General features: G+C 52.1%; 1 protein-coding gene across 1 annotated transcript; it reads left to right on the top strand.

Annotated features, from left to right (window-relative positions):
* The first annotated feature begins 227 nt into the window (after positions 1–227).
* Positions 228–13,110, top strand: H6PD (hexose-6-phosphate dehydrogenase/glucose 1-dehydrogenase). The gene is made up of 4 exons (XM_066637372.1): positions 228–857; positions 5,350–5,467; positions 9,817–10,086; positions 10,947–13,110. Exons 1-4 carry the CDS (start codon positions 228–230, stop codon positions 12,305–12,307), a joined length of 2,379 nt encoding a protein of 792 aa, XP_066493469.1. The 3' UTR covers positions 12,308–13,110.
* Positions 13,111–21,220: the final 8,110 nt, after the last annotated feature.

The raw sequence follows: 21,220 nt of genomic DNA, 5'->3' as shown, positions 1-21,220 counted from the left end.
CGGCCTCCTTGCCTTTTATCGCTTCCTTGGTTCCATTCGTGAAGATGATGGATGAGGATATAGCTTGGGCTGGGAGGTTGTGGGAGACAGGCCAAAATTAACCCCATGGTTATTCCTTCCCCCCCCCCCCAAAAAAAAGTCCCCCTAAATAGTGTGTTGTGTTTTTGAAGCTTTTAAAATGTCATTTTTGTTTTTCTACTTCCTCCCAGCTTGCCCTTTTCCCGAAAATGCGTGTAACGGCCATTTTGGGTGCCGTACTCTTCCTGGGAGTTGCGACCTCGGTGGCCAAGAAATCTCGTGGCCACATCTCCGTGGTCCTCTTGGGTGCCACAGGAGACCTCGCCAGGAAGTATCTGTGGCAGGGCCTCTTTCAGCTGTACCTGGATGAGGTGAGCAATGGGCACACCTTCACTTTCCATGGGGCTGCCACGTCAGAGCCCACAAAAGGACAGCAGTGGATGTTTGACCCCCTGAAGAAACTGAGCTGCCCCTCAGATGTGACTCCCAACAGGTGCTCAGTGGTGAAAGATCAGTTCCTCAAGCTGACCAGGTACCACCAGCTCAAGACGGCAGACCACTACGCAGCCCTGGACCAGGAGATCCAGACAATGCTGAGCCAGGAGGAGCTGGAGGAGGCTGGCCGGATCTTCTACTTCTCAGTGCCACCATTTGCCTATGTGGAGATTGCCCAGCACATCAACAGCAGCTGCAGGCCACCACCCGGTACCTGGCTGCGGGTGGTCCTGGAAAAGCCCTTTGGCCACGATCTCAGGTCTGCCCAGCAGTTGGCTGAGGAACTGAGAACCTTCTTCCAGGAAGAGGAGATGTACCGGGTCGACCACTACCTTGGCAAGCAGGTGAGCCACGCTTTTTGGTGCCAGATTTACAGTTTCCCAGGAAACTGTTCCATCTTCTGAAAATAAATCTGGGAGGTATGTTTTTAAACAATGTTTCTAATATATATTTATTTTGAAACAACCAAGGCAGCAAAGGGCTAACCCTTTGCTAGGTTGGAGTGTGCTAGGGCTAGAGGAGTGTGAGTCCATCAAAAGCCGGAGCAGCTTAATATTCGACATCTCTCTTTGGAGGAGTCTACCTGTGGGCACCAGGTGCCAAGGGAAATGGCACAGGACTGCTGCGCTCATCTCATGCTTGGGGGCTTTCAGGGGCAGCTGGTGGGGGGCCCTGTGGGAAACGGGATGCTGGACTTCAGCCTGACCCAGCAAGCTCTGATGTCCTTATTTTATTAGCAGTTCTGTGTTTTATTAAATAAATAAGCCCGCAGGCCGAGGCAGGGACCTCTTCCCCTCTAAATGATCAGGGTCGGTAGCGTTATTGGTTTTCTTCCCTGCAATGTGGCTGAGAGAGTGGAGATGGGGACCTCTAGCCCAGCTGCATCTACCTGATCAGCCAGCCAAGGTCAGGGCTTGGATTCTGCTGAGTCATCAGCCCATTTCTCCCCCCCCCACACACACACACATCTGCTCTCGTTAAAGGAGCGGCTGCCAAGCCCCAGTGTTTCTAAACGAAGCTTTTAATTTAATAAGAATGTGTGAAGTCTGGACGTTTTTCTCTCCTGCTTTCACACACGCATTTTTCCCCTCCAGTCTGCCACTGTTGCAAGGAATCGGGGCCAATGGTGACAAAAATGGGGAAAGAACCCTGATGCAAGCAAAGGACAGGGTTTATTTTTTCTTCTTCAGGAAGTGATAGCATGATCCAAGTGGTGTTTAATTCATGACAAGAGTACTTTGCTGGTTTTCGTTGCCAGGGCCCAGCCGTGAAATGGGTGATGCAAGAAGGAAAGAGGGTCTCTGGTCACGTGCAAAGTGCTTTTCCTTCATGGATGAGAAACCCCTGTCCTCCCCTTGTATGTTGTGAGCTAGCAGGAAAGGGCTGGGTGTAAGGTGTGGAAAGGCACAGTTTTGACATGTTCAGAAATCTTCCAGATTTCTGATGGGATAGGGTGAGGTGGTGAAGTCTCTGCACCTCCTGAACGAGGATAAAATGGATGACCAGCCTGTCTAGTGGTCACATGCAAACCCTAATTAAATGACAGTTTGCTTCGTGACTAGCTGTGCCCAGGCCATGAGCATCTGTGAGGAATGGCCTTGGGGTCACCCTGCACCTGGGCTGTACTGTTTCAGCCTGCAGGTGGGACCTCAGGCAGTTGATGACACAATCATTTCATCCACACAGAAAACTAGCCTCACCTCTCCCTGACATGCTAGTTTTCAATGTGCAGGGACAATGTTGTGAACTCACAACAGCCACTGGAAGTGGTTCACCCAAACATGGCTTGAGTGGCTGTGCAAGAACTAGGCCTCTGTTGCCCAAGGAAGCAGCATATCTCAGGGTGCCTTGACCTTGTGAGATCCCTGAGGCAGCCATTTAGAACAGGGATGCCCAAACTTTATGGCAGGAGGGCTACATCATCTCTCTGTCACTGTGTTGGGAGCTGGGAGGGGGGGAAGAATTCATTTACATTTGAAATATGAATAAGTTTACATGAATGAATATATTAGAGATGGAACTAGAATGAACGAATGAGGGTCTCATGATAGCTCATTGCCTATAAAAGACTTGCGCAAAACAAGGCTGACCTTTCCTTTGCTGCCGCTTCACAGGCATGAAACAGCAAGCGGCGGAGGGAGCCCTTGGCCCACAGCTCGTGCAAAAGGGCAAACAGCCGGCCGTCACAATGAGAGTAGTCACTTTGGGCCAGCACAGGCTCCAGCAAGTCTTGGTGGGCCGCTGTGAGATACAGGAAGCTGGACTAGATGGGCCTACGGCCTGATCCAGTGGGGCTGTTCTTATGTTCTTAACTACAATTCCCAGGAGGACTTGCAGGTCTCTTGTTATCTGGTGTGCTCCCTGGGGCATTTGGTGGGCCGCTGTGAGATACAGGAAGCTGGACTAGATGGGCCTATGGCCTGATCCAGTGGGGCTGTTCTTATGTTCTTATGAGGCTCATTGGAGACTGGGGGCTCCCTGCAGGTTGGATTGGAGGTCCCTGAGGGCCGCAAATGGCCTCCAGGCAGGGGTTTGGGCACCCCTGATTTAGAAGGACCCTGAGGGACAATCTAATGATTGTCGTTATCATTAGAAAGAGACCTCACTGTTTGGGGGACCATATTGCTAGCGAGATTCTTGCCCCTGCCTCCCAAAAATTGGAGTTGGGTCATGCTGTTGCTGTAAACATAACCTTCGTTTTACCTCAATTCTCCAGAAATGTGGGGTTTTTTTAGCGACACCTGGCTGGGGGCCCAATCCTATCCAACTTCCCAGTGCTGTTGCAGCTGTGACAATGGGGCATGCACTGCATCCTACAGTTGAGGAGCAATCACGGAGGCCTCCTCAAGGTAAAGGAACATTTGTTCCCTTACCTTGGGGCTGCATTATAGCTGCATCAGCGCTGGAAAGTTGGATAGGATTGGACCCTCAGCCACTTGTGAGGTTGTGTGGTATGCACAGTTTTGCAAGTAAGGTTCCCCACCCCACCCCCAGGCAAAAGCTTCCAGGGCTGCTTGTTCACCAGTTGGTTTCCTCCGTGTGTCCTTGTCCTCTCCCGCACATTGTTGCGCACCGATTTCAGAAGCCACCTTGTGCAAAATGTAACACTCTGAAAGTAGGCATGTTTGGTGGAGCCTCTGAAGTATGGCCTCCGAAAGACACCTTGAGCCCCGCGAAGATTAAAAATGTAAGCAATTAACATTTTTTGTGGAAAATATGCGGGGCCCGCCAACGTCCCCTACTAGGCCCTGCTGGCATTCGGGTTTGACTTGACCGCCAAATGCTTGTATTAGCTAATTGGAAGGTTCAGCCAAGCTGGGAACCAGTCAGAAATGGCTGAATGTTTTGCCAAATTCCCTTTCCAGACTTGGTTTAGTTATGCCCACTTTAAGCTAATACGTTCCCCTCTTCACTCAAAATAGCCCTCATCCTGCAGAAAGCACTGCTGGACCCAACCACCAAGGCAGCTCACCTCTTCAACCTGCAAAGTTCCTCCTTTCTCCACTCTCCTGCCAGCAGCTTCTCCAGCCCTTGCAGTAACACCTTGATCTCCAGCAGCTCCTGGGCGTGGCAGCCACGCACTGGTCTCTGTTCATTCAGTCCATCAATCAGCCCATTTAGTCAGTCCATCCTCTTTCCTCCAAGCTCGTTCCTTCTGCCCTCTCAAGGTGCTCTCTAAACTCCTTCCTTCTACATCCACCCCCTCTTCCTTCCTCCAGGTGCTGCTTTGATCTCTATGGGCCTTTTTGCCTCCAAGTGGCTGCAAGCTGTGCAGCACCCTCCCTGCAAACTAAGGTCCTGGTGTTAACTCCATGCTTGCCTGCAGAGCAAGGGCCCCACTCTTGACACCACACTCTATCCCCTTGCGCATTTCCATTGCAGAGAAAAATGGGAAGGTCCAGCCACGTTGCAGGCATCTGGCGCTGGTGGTGAAGACCCCTCTCTGCCTGCTGAATAAACAGTCTGGATTCTGGCATATTACTGGACGTCCCCCTGCAGTAGTGTTATTGCAGGGGGCAAAAGTGCAGTGCAGGCGTCGCAATGCGCCATGTAAGCAGCTCCTCACACTCGCCATCGGTGTGTTACTGTCGCTGCCTATAATGGTTCCGACGGTGACAGGGTTGCTTACACGGTGCATTGTGGCACCTACAAATACTCACTGCGCCCCCCATAGCTACACTATTGCCCCCAAGCCCCAGCTCCTGGTGCTTCCTTCAGGATTTCCGTGGCTCTTTTCATGCAAATTTTCCATCCTTCCAAGGGTTGATTTGGTCATTCCTTTATCTTCCAAGCCAGGGGTGCCCAAACCCTGGCCCTGGGGCCACTTGCGCCCCTCGAGGCCTGTCAATGCGGCCCTCAGGGAGCCCCCAGTCTCCAATGAGCCTCTAGCCCTCTGAAGATTTGCTGGAACCCACTCTGGCCCAACGCAACTGTTTTCAGTGTGAGGGCAACTGTTGGACCTCTCTCGTGAGCTGTGGGATGAGGGCTACCTCTACTGCTTGCTGTTTCACGTCTGTGATGCAGTAGCGGCAGCAAAGAAAAGGCCAGCCTTGCTTTGTGCCTTTTATAGGCCTTGAGCAAGACCTTCATTCATTCATATAAGTTCCATCTCGAAAATATTCATTTATGTAAATTTATTCAAATTTGAAATGTAAATTAATTCTTTTTTTCCCTGGCCCCCAACACAGTGTCAGAGAGCTGATGTGGCCCTCCTGCCAAAAACTTTGGACACTCCTGTTCCAAGCCCCCAGAAGTGACTCTGTTTTCAGCAAGGAAATATCTGTCCCGAAGCCTGCTGCTGATCTCCTCTGTTCTTCTTTATTCCTCTTCCCAAAGGCTGTGGCCCACATCTTACCATTCCGAGACCAGAACCGGAACAATTTGGATCCAATCTGGAACCGGCATCACGTGGAAAGGGTGGAGATTGTCCTGAAGGAGACGGTAGACGTGAAAAGTGCGTGATCTGCATGCTGGTGGGGTGGACCACAGCAAGGGGCATTTCTGTCTGGCCCAGGCAGTTGTGGTCTCAAAGGGGAAGTGTCATTTTTGTGATCCCATCAGAGCAATTAATTCTTGCTAGAGCCTCTCCCTACATTAGAGCACATTATTGTCAGGCTTTAAGCTAAATTCTGGATATCGTGAACTGGGAGGTCAAGACTCTGTAGCTTCTGTGTCGGATTTTTCATTTTGAAACCGTTTTGTAGGTTGGTGTTTGGTTTGACCTCACAACAGCCCTGCAAGGTAGGTCACATTTCTCTCCCAATTTGACAAAGAGTGCGCTGTTTGATGGGGCAGGACCGACTGACACGATTTTCAGGCCCCACTGAAACCATGCTAGCACTGAAACAGCACTCAGATTTTCCTGTTTTTCTTAAAAGTGCCTCCACCCCCTTCTCAATCAGTCGAGCAATAAGAGGATCGGGGCCATGGCAGGGAAAACAGGCAGACGTGGGACGGGAGGCACACCCAGCCAGTTTGCCCCTTCTCCTAACTTCATCCGGCTAATGAGTCAACCAGTGGCAACCTCCTGGCAGTGGAGGCTGGATTTGAACCCCATTCCTCCAAATCCCGCTTGACTCCTCCCTGCTCCCCAATCACACACAAGGGGAAAATAACTTCTTCTGTAGGAGCCACAGAAACAAAGCCTCTTTCACCAGCATTAAGCTTAATTGCTGGGTCTCATTTCCGAGCTCCGGCTTTTTGCAAGGGGAAAAAAAATCCCTCCTTTAGGAACTCTCTTCTTTTGGGTGCTTCGCTGCAGTGGAACACTTGTGGGCCTGCTGGATCAGACTGGCTGGCCCAACCTCTGGGAACCTGGCAAGCAGGCCACGAAGGCGGGAGCCCTCCCCACCCTTCTAAGCTAGCCCCTCCTTTCTAAATGTGCCTGTTTGGGGTTGCTTTTTGTGAAGCCAGAAGCCATCACGGCCGTCTTCCATTCGTGAATGACAGAGCAGGGTGTGACAAAGTGGTTTCACTTCTGGGTCGCGACCCTCCTGTCAGACAGCTGCATCGGTGACACACACACACACACACACACACCCGCTGCAGTGTAACCAGAGGAAGCATGAGGACGGTTCTCCCAGGATGAGACGTGCGCTGTGCATGATCTGGCCTTTGCTTGCCGGTTGGGGAGCACGTTTCCGACCCTGCTGTGAACTCAAGGACACGGCCGTCCTGGATTTCTGCTGCAGTGCTGCATTTCTCCCCTCTGCAGCTCCTGCTGCTGCAGGCTGCACCTGCCTCCTGCATAGGTCCCAGGACGGCCGTTGGCCACCCTCCCTTTCCGCAGCCTCCGGAGTGTGCCTCTGCGCACGGTGCCAATTAGCCATTGCCTTATTAAAAGGCTTGAGTGATTTTTTGGCTGGGGAAAGTGAGAGTCCTCTCCTTGCAGAGATTGGAGGGGCAAGCGAGGGCGAGGGAAGGGAGATCAGCCCTGTTCTGGACCTGTCTCTTCACACACACACCCCTGCCCAGTGCAATATCTCATCTGCTAGCACAAATCCCCCCCCCCCAATCATGTCTGCCCCACTGGCTCCCGTGCCAGAGTAAAATGTGTAGCATTGATTTCATTAATGAATGCTCCGCGGATCAGAGGAGATGGATTTCCTTGCTCCGAAGTTGAAAGGGGAGAGTTGGGGGGGGGGGTGTCATCTGCAGAGGTTGCCAGCAGCAGAGCATCAAGGACAGATTGGTGGTCAGAGAGGAGTTGCCTTTCTCCCCCCAACCCATGTCCCACCTCTAATAAAATATACACCTGGCCAGGGGGAGGAGACTTCAAGGACTCTCCTGTCCCCTCTCAAGGGCACTGCAGCAAGAGACTCGGAGAGACCATCCTGATGCTGGGGGAAAATTTTTTTAATTTTATTTCTCCTGCAAATGATGCCTCCTCAAAGGAGCTCAGAGAGGGATTTATCCTTTCTGTCCTTAAATCATTGTTGCCTTGGCACCCCAGTATGGCAGGGGGCTGTCAGTGGCTGCAAATCAGCACCAGCTTGAAAAAGAAACAAAATGTGTCCTTTCGGGGGGCAGGGGGCTGCTGTGAAGCCACAGGGGCTGGGGCCAGGCGGGGTCTGGTTGTGGAGGTTTTCAAGTGGGCAGAGGCTGCAGACACGGCTGGAGGTGGCGCAGGGGTCCAGGGCGTTCAGACTGAGCAACTGAGGCAAAGCTGAGGGTGTGATGGAACCTGGCACCCCCTGATTGGAGCTCTGTGAGGTTGGTTGGCAGAATTCAGCCTAGAGCAGGGGTCGGCAACCTTAAACACTCAAAGAGCCATTTGGACCCGTTTTCCAGAAAAAAGAAAACCTCGGGAGCCACAAAACCCTTTTGACATCTAAAATGAAGATAACACTGCATATATAGTTTGCGCTCCCCTCTTGTAGGTCCCAGTTGTATAATACACTCCCCTCTTGTAGGTCCCAGTTATATAATACACTCCCCTCTTGTAGGTCCCACTAAAAATCAGGTCCAGACCCACAGTTGGAGAACAGCTGTTTTAGATTGTGCACAGGTGAACTGCTTGTGAAGGATACTGTCATTCTTTACAGTCATTTACTTCTGTACTTTTGTAAATGCCTTTACACACAATACTACCTCTGAACAAGACCACTTAGTACTACTTAACGCTGTTCACAAAAGTGCTCCTGAACAAACAAGCTAAGCGTTCAAAACTGCATAAAACAAAAGGCATACTAACAGTGATTACTTCCCAACCATGAAATATGCTTTGGTGCTACATATACAGTATGTTACACATACAGTATACAAACATATACAGAATACCAGGGGTCTCCAAACCCCTTTCAAGTTTCCAAGTGAAGGAAATGGAGCAGTGAGAGTGTGAGTGAGTGACGGGGGAATGCTGAGTAGGGAGCTTGAAGGCTGTAATCCTGTGCACACTTTCCTGGGAGCAAGCACAATGGGACTTACTTCTGAGGAGACACGCACAGGATTGTGCTCAGAGCTTGGGAGGAGGACTGAGTAGCTGCACTCAATTGCTTGCTTTTGTGGGCTCTTTGGGCAGGAGCTGCTCCGCCAGCCCGTTCGCGCCCTCTCCTATGGGGCGCAGCCGCAGGACACGTGGGAGCTGCGCTCGTGCGCTCGGGCTGGTGAGCGGCGGCTGCGTCGCGGGAGGGGCGAGCCCCTCCCCCCCAGACAGGTTGGCCCCGCACGGAGCCGCAGGAAAAGGCTGAAAGAGCCGCTTGCGGCTCCAGAATGGCAGGTTGCCGATCCCAGGCCTAGAGGATGCGTTTGGGGAAGGTTGGTGCAGCCACCCATGCAGGGCAGGAGTGAGCCACAGAGGACGTGCACCCCACCTCTCCGATGTTCCTTGGGAACTGCACAGAAAAGGGATGCTGCTGTTGTCAGAAAGGAAAAGATTCCGTGTGAGATGGGGGTGGCTTGCCTGACCCTCCCTTTCATCGGAGGGGGGAGGGAGTCCAATCTCTCTCCCTAGAGCAGTGGTTCTCACACATTTAGGACCGGGACCCACTTTTTATCTGTCAGAATCTGTCAGGACCCACTGGAAGCGACATCATCAAGCAGGAAAATTTTTCACCATCCTATTCTGCAATCCTTCCCACACTTACCCAGGAGTAAGTCCCATTGACTATCATTGTTAAAAGAATAGACATAGTAGCTTGTTAAAAGTACAGGTCTGTAGCATTTCCCCCAAATGCAGTCACATACCATGGTAGCATCAAGCCAAATATATTCAAAATAAAATATCGAAATGAATGGGGACCCACTTGGAATTGGCTTGTGAGTGGGTCCCGACCCACAGTTTGAGAAACACTGCCCTAAAGGATGGTTGCTACAGGGTCCCCCACCCCCACCCCAGGATGCCACTGACATCCTCAACCCCAGCTTCATCACCTACATCCTGTTGGGGGGGCATTGGGGAGGCAGGTCCCCTGCCAGAGCATCCTCTCTCTGGATAGAATTACCAGATACGACAGAGGACAAAATGCCTCTACCTTTAACCATAGTATAGAAGAGGGGATTTTGGCAGGTGCAGCTCAACAGGGAAGGATTTGAAAAGCTGTATTTGCCAAAAATTCCTCCTTCTATACAGTGGTTAAAGGTACAGGCTGCGCTCTGTCCCCGTTGGTATCTGGTAACCCTGCCTAGGGTAGCGGGACGCCCTAAGCGATCTATCAGGGCAGTGGACAGACAGAAATGGCAAGGGCTTATTAGGAAAGGCCCCCAAAAGATTTAAAGGGGGAAACAGCTGATTGGACCAAAGCAGGCCTTTGCAATGAGGTGCAAGATGCTCTTGCTGACTGGGCTCCTCTCTTCCGCACTCAGACCGCACCAGCTTCTACGAAGAGTACGGGGTCCTCCGTGACATGCACCAGAACCACCTCACCGAGCTGCTGATAGCGCTCGCCATGGAGCTGCCGGCCAACGTCAGCAGCGCTGAAGCCGTGCTGCGCAGCAAGCTCCAGACCTTCGGCTCTCTGCAGGGCCTGGGGAGGGGCAGTGCTGTGGTTGGCCAATACGAAGCCTACAATGCCCACGTGAGGGAGGAGCTCCAGAAGGGGCGGGACTTTTTCAGCAAGACGCCCACCTATGCAGGTAAGGCCGAGACCGGAGGTGGATGTGGGGTTGGGGAGGAATGTTGGGGTTGGGGTTGGAATGTGGGGTTGGGGAGGAAACCGCAAGTATCAGGGACCCACTCCAAATATGTTCAGAATGCCTCATGTGCAACAATCAAGCACGTTTCTGGGGGCTTTTATTTTTTAAACTCTGAACATGTTCTCCTATATTCCCTGCATCCACAGATAACTGAAACCATGGATACTGGCACTGTCTGTATTGTCTACACCAGGGGTGCCCAAACCCCGGCCCTGGGGCCACTTGCGGCCCTCCAGGATTCTCAGTGCAGCCCTCAGCGAGCCCCCAGTCTCTAATGAGCCTCTGGCCCTCTGGAGATTTTTTGGAGCCCACACTGGCCTGATGCAACTGCTCTCAGCGTGAGGGCGACTGTTTGACCTCTCGCATGAGCTGTGGGACAAGGGCTCCCTCCACTGCTTGCTGTTTCACGTCTGTGATGCAGTAGCGGCAGCAAAGGAAAGGCCAGCCTTGCTTTGTGCAAGGCCTTCTATAGGTCTTGTGCTATTGCAAGCCCTTCATTCATTCATATAAGTTCATCTTTAATATATTCATTTATGTAAACTTATGTAAATTTATTCAAATTTCAAATGTAAATTTCCCCGGCCCCCGACACAGTGTCAGAGAGATGATATAGTCCTTCTGCCAAAAACTTTGGACACCCCTGGTCTACACTGATGGGCAATGTCTGTCTAAAGTGTTGGAGACCATGCCTATCTCCCCTTCGAGATGCTGTCGAGAATTCAGCTTGCGTTCGCCACACCAAGCCACACTTCACCGCTAGGCTGCAGTGTGTTTAACGCATCCGTCTTTTGTCATTTCAGGGGTGCTGGTTCATCTGAACAGCCTACGCTGGGAAGGGGTCCCCTTCCTGCTTGTCTCCGGGAAAGTCCTGGATGAAAGGGTCGGATATGTCCGTGTCCTCTTCAAGAACCGCGCCTACTGCGCACAGCGCGAAACGGAGCGGGATGCTGAAAGCAGCCCGTGCAAGCCCAAGCAACTCATCTTCTCCATCGGCCATGGGGAGCTGGGGTCTCCTGCCATCCTCGTGAGCCGCAACCTGTTCAAGCCTGTCCTGCCTGAGCACAGCTGGAAGGAAGTCTCAGACCACCCCCAGCTGCGCCTCTTTGGGCAGCCCCTCTCTGATTTCCACATGTATGTCCCCGTGGCAGAGCGGGATGCCTACTCTGTCCTGATCTCCAGGATCTACCAAGGCAAGAGGGACTTCTTCATCACCATGGAGAACCTGCTGGCCTCTTGGGAGTTTTGGACCCCGTTGCTGGATAGTTTAGCAGGCGAGGTCCCCCGCCTGTACCCCGGGGGCCACGGAAACGGACACCTTCTGGATTTTGAAAGGACGGGTCAAGAAGTGTCCTTTGCCATCAAAGACACGGTCCAGCTGATGGAGGTTGGAGAGGAGCAACATCCGGACCGGTTCAGGGTAATGCAGTCCAGGTTCCGGCACAGCCAGCTGATCACCGCTTGGTCTGAGGAGCTGGTCGGCCGCCTGGCATCAGACATAGAGGCAGTGGCGGTCTCCGCCATAGAAAAGTCTGGCACGTTCCATTTGGCACTTTCAGGCGGGTCGAGTCCCGTGGCGCTTTTCCAGCAGCTGGCCCTGCACCACTACAGCTTTCCCTGGAGGCACACTCACGTGTGGCTGGTGGACGAGCGCTGCGTCCCCCTCACCGACCCGGAGTCCAACTTCAGGAACCTGCACGACCACCTGCTCCAGCACGTCCGGCTCCCCTACGTCAACGTCCACCCCATGCCTGTGCACCTGAACCGGAGGCTCTGCGTGGAGGAGGACAAGGGGCCGGAGATGTATGCCAATGAGATTGCGGCCCTGGTGGCCAACACCAGCTTCGACCTGGTGCTGCTCGGGGTGGGCTCTGACGGGCACACGGCCTCACTCTTTCCACACTCGCTCGTCGGCCTCGAGGGGAGCCGGGACGTGGTGTTCACAGAAAGCCCTGCCAAGCCACACCAGCGCATGACGCTCACCCTGCCGCTCATCAACAGAGCCAGGCGGGTCTCCGTGCTGGCGATGGGGAAAGGCAAGCATGATATTGTGACGCTCGTCAGCCGGGTGGGGCATGACCCCCAGAAGTGGCCCATTTCCGGGGTCAACCCCAGCTCTGGTCAGATTGCCTGGTATGTAGACTATGAAGCTTTACTTGGGTGATTCCCCCATGAGCAGCCTCTCCTTGTCAGTCTGTCCTTCCAGTTGGGGTCTCCTGTGGTTGTCACGGCCACTTCTGTCCACAAGGAAGTCTTAGTTTTTGGTAGAGTGCAGCTTCTTGCTGTCAATGGCAAAAACACAAGAATTTTCTCAGGGGACCACGCCAAGCCAGCTAGACCTCCTCAGCACCCAGGAAATGCACCAACAAGAAGGCCCTGACTTTATTCTGGTGTTTGATCCCAGCAAATCATTGCCTGCGCACCTGGCTTCATGGCTGAGAGTCATTGTTGGACCTGTCCCGTCCCCCCCGCCTGTGAATCTATCTGCTTCATTTTCTGGAAGCCATCTTAGCCAGTCCCGCCACTGTATCTTGTGGCAGTGAGTTCCATAAGCCAACAATTCTGACTTGGATGCTTATTAACAGAGTTGACAAGCCAAGAGACCATCTTCTGACGCCTTCTTTGGGTCAAGTGTCTTCACTGCTGTGTGCCTCACTTTTTCCCCTCCTCCTGAAGAGACATGGAGGGTTTTATAAATGATCTACCTCTCAGGACTGACCCATAAAACTGTCTGATAATTGGTCTTCATTTTAAATGCTCCCTTGGAGGAATGCCTGGCAGTCTGGACAGAGTTTTATCTCTCCACCCCACATTTGGAATAAGTTAGACCAAGGGTTCTCAAACTGGGTCTGTGGCCCACCAGTGGGTCATGACCCAATTTTTGATGGTTTGCGAAACTGACAAGGTAGATGAGGCCATTGTGGCAGTTTTCAAACTCTCAGGGAGAGTTCGAACTGCAGTAAGTTCTTGTGGGGGGTGTGGGGGGGGCAGCGACACGATCCCCAGGATCACGTCACTAAGGGGGCTGCAGGGACAGGGACGCACTCACCAGTTGGGTGTGCAGGGAGGGTGCAGGGAGCCCTGCGTGAGTGTCTGCAGCTTAAAAAGTGAAAGTGGAGTGATGTGGAGCACAATTGCTGCGCTTTCACTCTTTAAGCTGCAGACACTCGCGCAGGACTCCCTGCACCCCCGACACGCTGCTGCAGGGACTGGTGACTGCATTCCTGTCCCTGCAGCCCCGTTAGCAACATGAACCTGGGGGTCACGTCACTGCCTTGCCCCTGCCCCTTAAGGAGAAAGTGGCCCGGGCTCTCTGGCTGGGGCGTCACAACAGCCCAGTTCGAAAAGCCCTGGGTTATTGCATCAAAGGTTAAACCACCTGCTACTTGCGGGGAGCACTGCTGCCCAATCACCATTGTAGCCACAAATGCTTGAGTGGCTGGTAAAGTGAAATCTTTTTTTTTTTTTTTTAAGGTAGGTCCTGATGCAGTCTGGTGTCTGTGTGTCACCCCAAATGTGTTTCTCATCTTGTGTTGGAACCCTGAGAAAGGAGAGAAAATAGATTTGGCCACAGGGTGGTGCTGTTGCACAGGTTACGGGTTGCCTTGGGCGAGGACCTTCATCCTTGGCCTTTATCTGAATGCAAAGTTAACAAGTCCTTCCGAAGGACCTTTCCGATTGTGTTCTGTGCAGACCCCCCGGGGTTTGTCTGGAAGCTTATCAGTTGATCAAGGGGATCGGGTCCGCCTTTGCGCAAGCCAAGCATGTGTCCTGCAATGTGCCCCTCAGTCCTCAGTGGTGCACTGGAGTTTCCATTGCAGGCGAAACAGTGTGGGGAGAGTGAAAAGTTGGACGGCTACCTATCTTATTAGTCTCTTGATGTCTGCTGCTGGATGGAACTTCCCCAGTGCCTTGTGATGTGTTTTCCGTGAAACCACTTGCCAGTGCCAAGTCATCAAAAGCAGGGTAAAGCCAGTGGGCATGTCTGAACCAGTGCTAAGCCTCTAGCACACTGGTTCCCAACCTGTGGTCCGTGGACCACAGGTGGTCCGCAAGACCCTGAGAAGTGGTCCACAAGGTTTCAGGAAAATAACTTTTGATCACTTCCAGTGTCTCACAGAGTAAGCAATCTCCCAACAACCACCAGTGAGGGCAAAGACTTGACTGCCCACAGCCATAACCACTGAAGTGTTAGCTGTGGCTTTGGGTGGTCTATTCTCTGTCCTCTCTGATAGGTTGTTGGGGGAGTGCTTGGGGGACAGACTACCAGAGTGTGCGGAGACCAGTCCACCCGCAGACACATGTGGTCCACGACGATTCCAACTTTTGCCCTAGTGGTCCGCGGGTTCCTAAAGGTTGGGAACCACTGTCCTAGCACAAAGATTCCCAGTGCTTTGGTAGCTAGACACTATTTTGTTGTTGTTTTTCCCCAAATTAAACTCCAAGTACTTTACTTTGAGAGGGAGTAAAAGAATGAACCAGACGCTCTGTTTCTGCAGGAGTCTCTGACTGGAAAATCTACCAGCAACTCACACAGAGATACAACAGGTGGCCTCCTCTGAGCATGGGTGAATTGTACTGGTGCTCTGCATTGGCAGTGATTAGAGCTGCAATCCTGTGCTCACTTACCTAGGAGTAAGTCCCTTTAAACTCAGTGGCACGTGCATCTGAGTAGACATGCATGGGATTGTGCTGTAGTTGTGGCAACTGATGCAGAAACTTGGCAGAATTATCCATCCTCTGTTTCCAGCTGTTTGGAAAGAGGAAAGACTGACATAGTGACATGCAGATAAGCACCAGTCTCCCTCTTCTAATCTAGTATTATGGGATGTGCCTTATACAGATATGACCGAACTCTGCAGGGCTTTTGTCTCTAAGATGCAGGTGCTTTTCCTGAGTTCCTGCAGTTTTGAATTGTACCATCACATTTTCAGGTACGAGGAAAACACCGTCCTTTTTTGCACAGAGGATTCAATAGTTAGCGGCTTTTCTAAATGTCCTTTTTCGTCTATAACACTGGAAATAGATTCTATTTTATTTTTTAATGAAAACGTAAAAATGAAGCATTTCTGTCTTGCACAAATTCTAGGAAATCGTTTTATTGTCTGTGTATTTTTGGACCGTTAAAAACTTCTGACAGAAGACAAAAAATTATGCTGGTTCTTGTTTGTTGATGTTTCCACAGCTCTGTCACAGAGCAAGGGTTGCCTCCCCGGCTAACAGATGTCTCTATGAAGAGGCTCTTTAAAAAAGGAGAGCGACTGGATGTACTGTAATAAATCAGATGCAATTCACGACCTCATGCATGAAGTCTGCTGTGCTGGAGTAGAGAGAACGATACCAGATGTAAACAGAATGATCACAGTTGTGAGAATTAAGAAGAGTCCTGCCTGATCAGGCCAAGAGTCCATCATGCCCAGTGTTCTGCTTCCAACAGAGGTCAGCCATCTAAATTAGTGGCCATAAAGACTTATTGTGTGGAAAACACCCTTTTGTCTGGCCTTGTAGTGACCACACTCCTGCTCCTAAACCATGGCTCTCTCTAGGTCAGTGGTTCCCAAGCAGTGCACTGCAGCACCCTCAGACTAACTCACAGGGACACTGTGGGATGTCCCTGGGAGCCTCTTCTTCCCAGGCATCTTGGATTTCACGAGATGGTGGCACCTGGGAGAGCTGGGAAGAAGAGACCGTCATGAAGAAGGGTGCTGTGGTCATGGTAAGTTTAGGAACGGCTGCTCTAGGTCTGTGAGCTGAGCCAACTGTCTCCGTCACCAGTGCTCCACTGCATGTACCAAGGGCAGTCTTTCCCTTGGGTGTGCAGGGAGAGTGCCAGCTTGTCCGGTATCACCAGGGGAAACAAAAGCACCTAGCCAATCCACACCCAGCACCTGTTACGTTTATCTTGCACCTGGTTGTTGGTCCAAGTCACCCCACCTGACACGGCAGCGGGAAAATGTGGGGGTCTATTAAGTGCACAGGAGTGCCGTTCCTCAGAAAGAGGGTAAAAAGCCAGCCAGCCACAGAAAAATTCCAGTGCTGTCCAGCAAGAACTGGGTTAATTGCCTGACTCCTGCAATTGCGGTGAGCCATGGCTCCCCCCTCCCTTTCAGGCTGCAATCCTACCCACACTTTCCTGGGAGTAGGCCCTATTGAGTACAGTGGTACTTCTGAGTAGACATGCCTAGGATTATGCTGCAAGACTTCTCAAGCCAAGGCTGCGCAGAGCAGCCTGGGTGCTTGTGCAGAATTGGGGGGGGGGGTGTTGCATCAGGGGAGACATTGCTCCCCTTTTCTTGCAGGCAGCCCAGCAAGTGGTGACCCCTGGGCTGGGAGAAATGCACGGAGCAGCCCCTAACCTCAAGCTCCCCCCAACAGCAACCATCGGGACTGTTGTCAATTTATGTGCTGTAATTGTGTCTGAAAAGGTGACTCCTGGATGCCCAGGAAGGTTCGTCCCCAGCACAGCCCTTGGGATCTCAGCAGCCCCCCCCCCCCAATGGCTCAGTATTCAATTAGGGGAAGCCAAATGGCATACGTGGGGAAAGTGGCTCTCCCTTCTGGAGGAGGCGCACAGTCCCTGGAACATCCCTGCCGCCCAGTTCCCGCCAGCCGCTCAATGAGGCGTGTGTGATTGAAGTGGAACCAGCTCGCTCCAGTTCCTCCCTCTGCAGAGCCCTGGCTGCTTTCTTTGTAGCAATGCAGCTGCCCTGCAGTCCTGGCCAGGCTGGCTGGAGCTGCCTCTCTGCAGCAGAACCTGGCGGGCGCTTCCTGGAGAGATGGCTCTTTGGAGAGGCACCTTCAGAACAAATGTCTCCCGCAGGCTTGCTCCGCTCTTGGCTTCACCCTCCTCCAGGCGGTATTTTCTTCCCCCATCTAGGAGACTGTGGAGAGGGTCCATACTGGGCAGAACCAGGCTGGTGTGTGGCTTCCCCTTGTCCATGCACAGAAAAACCGAAGAAGAGTCGTGGTGGGCAGGACCTCCTCCACCCTCTCCAGCACCTGGTCTAGCTCTTGGTCAATCTGCACCTGCAGCTTGGACTTGGTTCTGGTGTTGATTTCTGGATTTAGGGAGTGTGCATGGCTGGCGTTCTGGAGCCCCAGGGTTGGCCAGGCCTGGTGGAGAGGCCAGAGGCCTGGTCTTTCTCTCTCCTGTGTCACCCACAGAGCAGTATGGCTTTGTTGACACAGCAAGGCCTTCTGGCCACAATACGTCTGCTGCTTGCTCTCCTAGCTCTGTGGAACGACAGTGCAGTGGTTAGACTGTGGAAGAACTTGAGTTCAAATCTCCCCAGTCCAGTGCTAGACAGCCAAGTGAGCTGACTCAGGAGGCAGCAAGGCATGCGTTCATTCAGGGGCTGTCGTAGCTCAGTGACAGAGTTGAGTTTGCTCTACCTGATTTGGCATGCAATCCTAAGGTCAAGCGGAGCTGACGCAGACCCCCTGCGCCAGATCCTGAGGGTCGCAAACGTGCCATAAAGCGTGTTTGCACTGACTCTGGAGCAGGCTGCAGCACACGGACATGTGTTGGCAGAAGCATGTGCTCTGGCCTGCCGATGCCAGATTCAGTCCCTGCGCTGGCCAAGGCAGGTAGGTTTGTGCCAGGTGGCACAAGGGGTGAGAGGGGGATGAGAGACAGTGGCGTAGCTAGAGGGGGTGCAGAGCACTAAGTTTTGCAAGGACTTTACAGGCGTTGCCTCTGTTTTGCTCTCGCGGCTTCGAATGGCTTCAGAGGGGATGGTGAGGGGCCACTTGCATGAGGCGCTGAGGCTCCCAGCAAAACTTACTGCTTTGTACCCCCTCTAGCTATGCCACTAGTGGGAGGGTGAGGTTGGCGTGGGGTGGGGAGAGGGCATTTCTATGCAGGGGAGGGTGGAACATGAGGCAGGTTGTGATCCGTTGCAGCAGCACACGTGTCCTAACCCACGTCCCCATCCCGGGCAGTCCTACATGGGCTGCTCAGATTTGCACCAGCTAAATAGATCCAAGTAGCCCCATAGGGCAGGCTGGGGTGTTACGCGTGCTAAGGGGGAAAATATCCCCTTACCCCCAAGTGATCTCCAGCCTGTTCCTAGGCTGCATAAGACATAGCAGCTATTCTGGCACAGGTTAGGATGGGGCCGTCCGGTTGCACATCAGTCCAGCTCTGCTGGGGATGTCACTGCCTGTCACCCCTTAAGGGTCTTCCGGAGACACTCCAGCATCTTTGGAATCCCAGCCCCCTTAGCTGTGACCTGCACCGCCAGCCGCCCTGCAGCGTCATCTCTGCATCACAGACGGTGGGGGTGCATCCCACTCAGCCTTGGACATTCTCCCCTGGTGCAAGCACGTCTTATCAATGGATTAGCAGCTCCCAGGCTGTTCTGTTCCAGGAGGCAGAGATTGCTTCTCCCAAACGCCATCCGAGGAGTGTTCTGCCGCTGCCTGCAGTCTGGGCATGGCTTCACAGAGCATCACTGTGTTATGTTGACCCTGCAGGTCGGGAACGTTCGGCTCAGGCTGTCCGCCGCAGAGATAAGAACGGCTTGAAGGAGCAGGTTGCCCCCGAAGTACTGAAAACAAACCTTTCTGTCCCACCCTTTCTGGGATGCTATCTCAAAACAGCCGGGATTCTTCTAACCTCCACAAATGCTTGTCTAGTTGGACAAAATAAATGAAGAAACACAGGAGGCTGAAACGAATTGAACAGGGGCAACTGCTGTCTATGGAGTCTGACCCACGGTCAGTCAAGGTCAGCAGCACCAACACTGACTGGCAGCAGCTCTCCGCAGTTTCAGGCAGGGGTCCTTCTGTATGCAAAGTCAGCTACAGTTGAGGGCCTCACATTATGAGTGGCCTCCAGAGATCAACATTTCAAGATGTATACATTCAGTTGAAAAACAAAAGGCCTTCACCTAGGAATAGATAAAGCATTTGTGTTTCTATTTTCCATCCTAGGCTTGAATAGTTTAGGGCAGGGGTGTCAAACATAAGGCTGGGGAGGGGAGCACATGCAGCCCACAGAAGCTTTTGATCCAGCCCTCAAGCTCTCAGCTGCTGGGCAGTGCTGTTACTGCTAAAAGAGCAGCCCACTTGAAAATTGGACTCTCCCATAACTTGAAATATGACCAAGATTTGCGTATTTTCTCTTCTGTCATTTGCAGCTAATGCATTCCAAAAGAGCTTATTTTTGGTTAGGACCTGTTTAATAACATCACTTCCTGCCCAATCACATCACTTCAGGCCCTCAGTAGGCGTCATGAATGCTCTTCTGCCCGATGTATGAAATGACATCCCTGGTTTAGGATGCCAGCAAGGCTTAATCCAACCTTGTTCCCTACACTGAAACTTAGGGACCACAAGGGATGCTTTCCCCAAGACTTTCCCAATGACCACACCTTTCCTTTGCTCTCTACCTATGGAGCAAGGGAAAGCACTGCACCTGGGATCCTCCTTGTGGGAACACAATTATCCCATCATGCAATTATGCAATAGAAAACAAGGTTCACCTGGAAGAACAACCTAAGTGTGCAGTGAGTCCCATGCGTGCAAATAAGTGTCTTCCTATCTTGTTGGCATCCTTCAGTCTCGGAAGACTATGGTGTCATGCTCTGAATGGTGGTTGTGGAACAGAGTGTCCTCTCCAGTGCGCGAAGCCTGGGTAAAGTAGGTATGGAGGATAGGCTGTTACCCATGCAGCAAATCCCCCCTCTCCACGTCGCTGAGATGGTCCAATGGAAAGGCAGAGGCCAATACGGTTGGTTCCAGCGGCGTCGCAGGAGTTGCCAGAAAGTGACTGTGTTCAGACATGAACTGCCTCAGGGACTCCGGCTCCAGATTTTGCCTCGAGGTTGACTCCTGAAGCCTTTTCCATAACTGGATGTAGCCACAAGGCAGTGGAGGTTTGGGATCAGAGTTTTCCTTCTCTCAGATGAGCTGCCTTCCCAGGCTGAGGAGTCCCATCTACCCGGTGGCTGTTTAGTCGCCTCTTATGACAAGTACAGCCAAACTGAGGGCCTATTCTTATCCCCAGCCCCCAGGGAATTCCTATCATACAACCTAAAAGGCATCTGATAGTGGGGGGGGGGAGGGGGACTGTCATGCAGAAAGTCCCCACTTCAGTATCTGCCCTTTCCATTTAATGGGTCCCAAGTAGCAGGGCTGGGAGAGTGGCTATCAGTCAGAGTACAGCATGTTAGATGCACCACTTGCTTGCTTCAGTGTAAGGCAACTTCGTGGTTTATTCTTGACAGAGCGCCATCAACAAGTAGGGTGTACTTGACCAGAGGATCTTTTCCTCTCCTGATGGGTTTAAAATCTAAACTAAAATTTGAGAAACACAGAAAAGGAGAAAACGGAAGATATGATTGTTTTGGTTACATACCGATTTGCAAATCACTCTCTAGTGTGCTGGTAACCTGGCAGTATGTGATTAGGGACCATTTCCAGCTCATCAAGTCAAAGGCCATTATCCTTGACAGCACTGACCGACTGACCAGCTATCCTTGACCTCACAAGGGTGACCGGCATATCCCCGCCCGCTGTTGCAATGGTATACAGAGTTCCACTGCCACCAAATGCAGAGGCTGCACATAGTCATTATGACTAGTAGCTCTTGATAGGCCTCTGCTCCTCCCTGAATTTGTCCAGTTCCCTTTGTAAGCCATTCAGGCCTAGTGGCCCTCACCGTGTCTTGTGGCAACCAGTTCCACAGACTAAGCATACACTGTTTGGAGAAGGAGCTCTTTTTGCCTTCCCTGAATCTCCCACCAACCAGTTTCATGGGATGACCCCTGGTTTTAGTCAGGGAGAAACACTTCAGGGCCTCTCCACATGATGCATCATTTTATACTCTTCAATCAAGTCCCCCCTGTAGTCACCTTTATTCTGACCCATAGAGCCCCAAACGTTGTTGCCTTTTCCAGTAAGGCAGGTGCTGCAGCACTCTGTTCATTTGGCCTGCCCCTCTTTGCACCTTCTCCAACTTGACTGTGTCCTTGAAGTGTGACTACCAGAAATGGATATGGGATACTCTGAATGCAGCCGCACCACAGATTCGTAAATCGGCAAATCTGTTTTAGCCATCTGATTCTCACTCTCT

The sequence above is a fragment of the Tiliqua scincoides genome, chromosome 9 (genome assembly GCF_035046505.1).
Source record: "Tiliqua scincoides isolate rTilSci1 chromosome 9, rTilSci1.hap2, whole genome shotgun sequence".
Lineage (NCBI taxonomy): Eukaryota > Metazoa > Chordata > Lepidosauria > Squamata > Scincidae > Tiliqua > Tiliqua scincoides.
The sequence above is the reverse complement of the archived record's forward strand: the minus strand, read 5'-3'. Positions and strand labels throughout refer to the sequence as shown.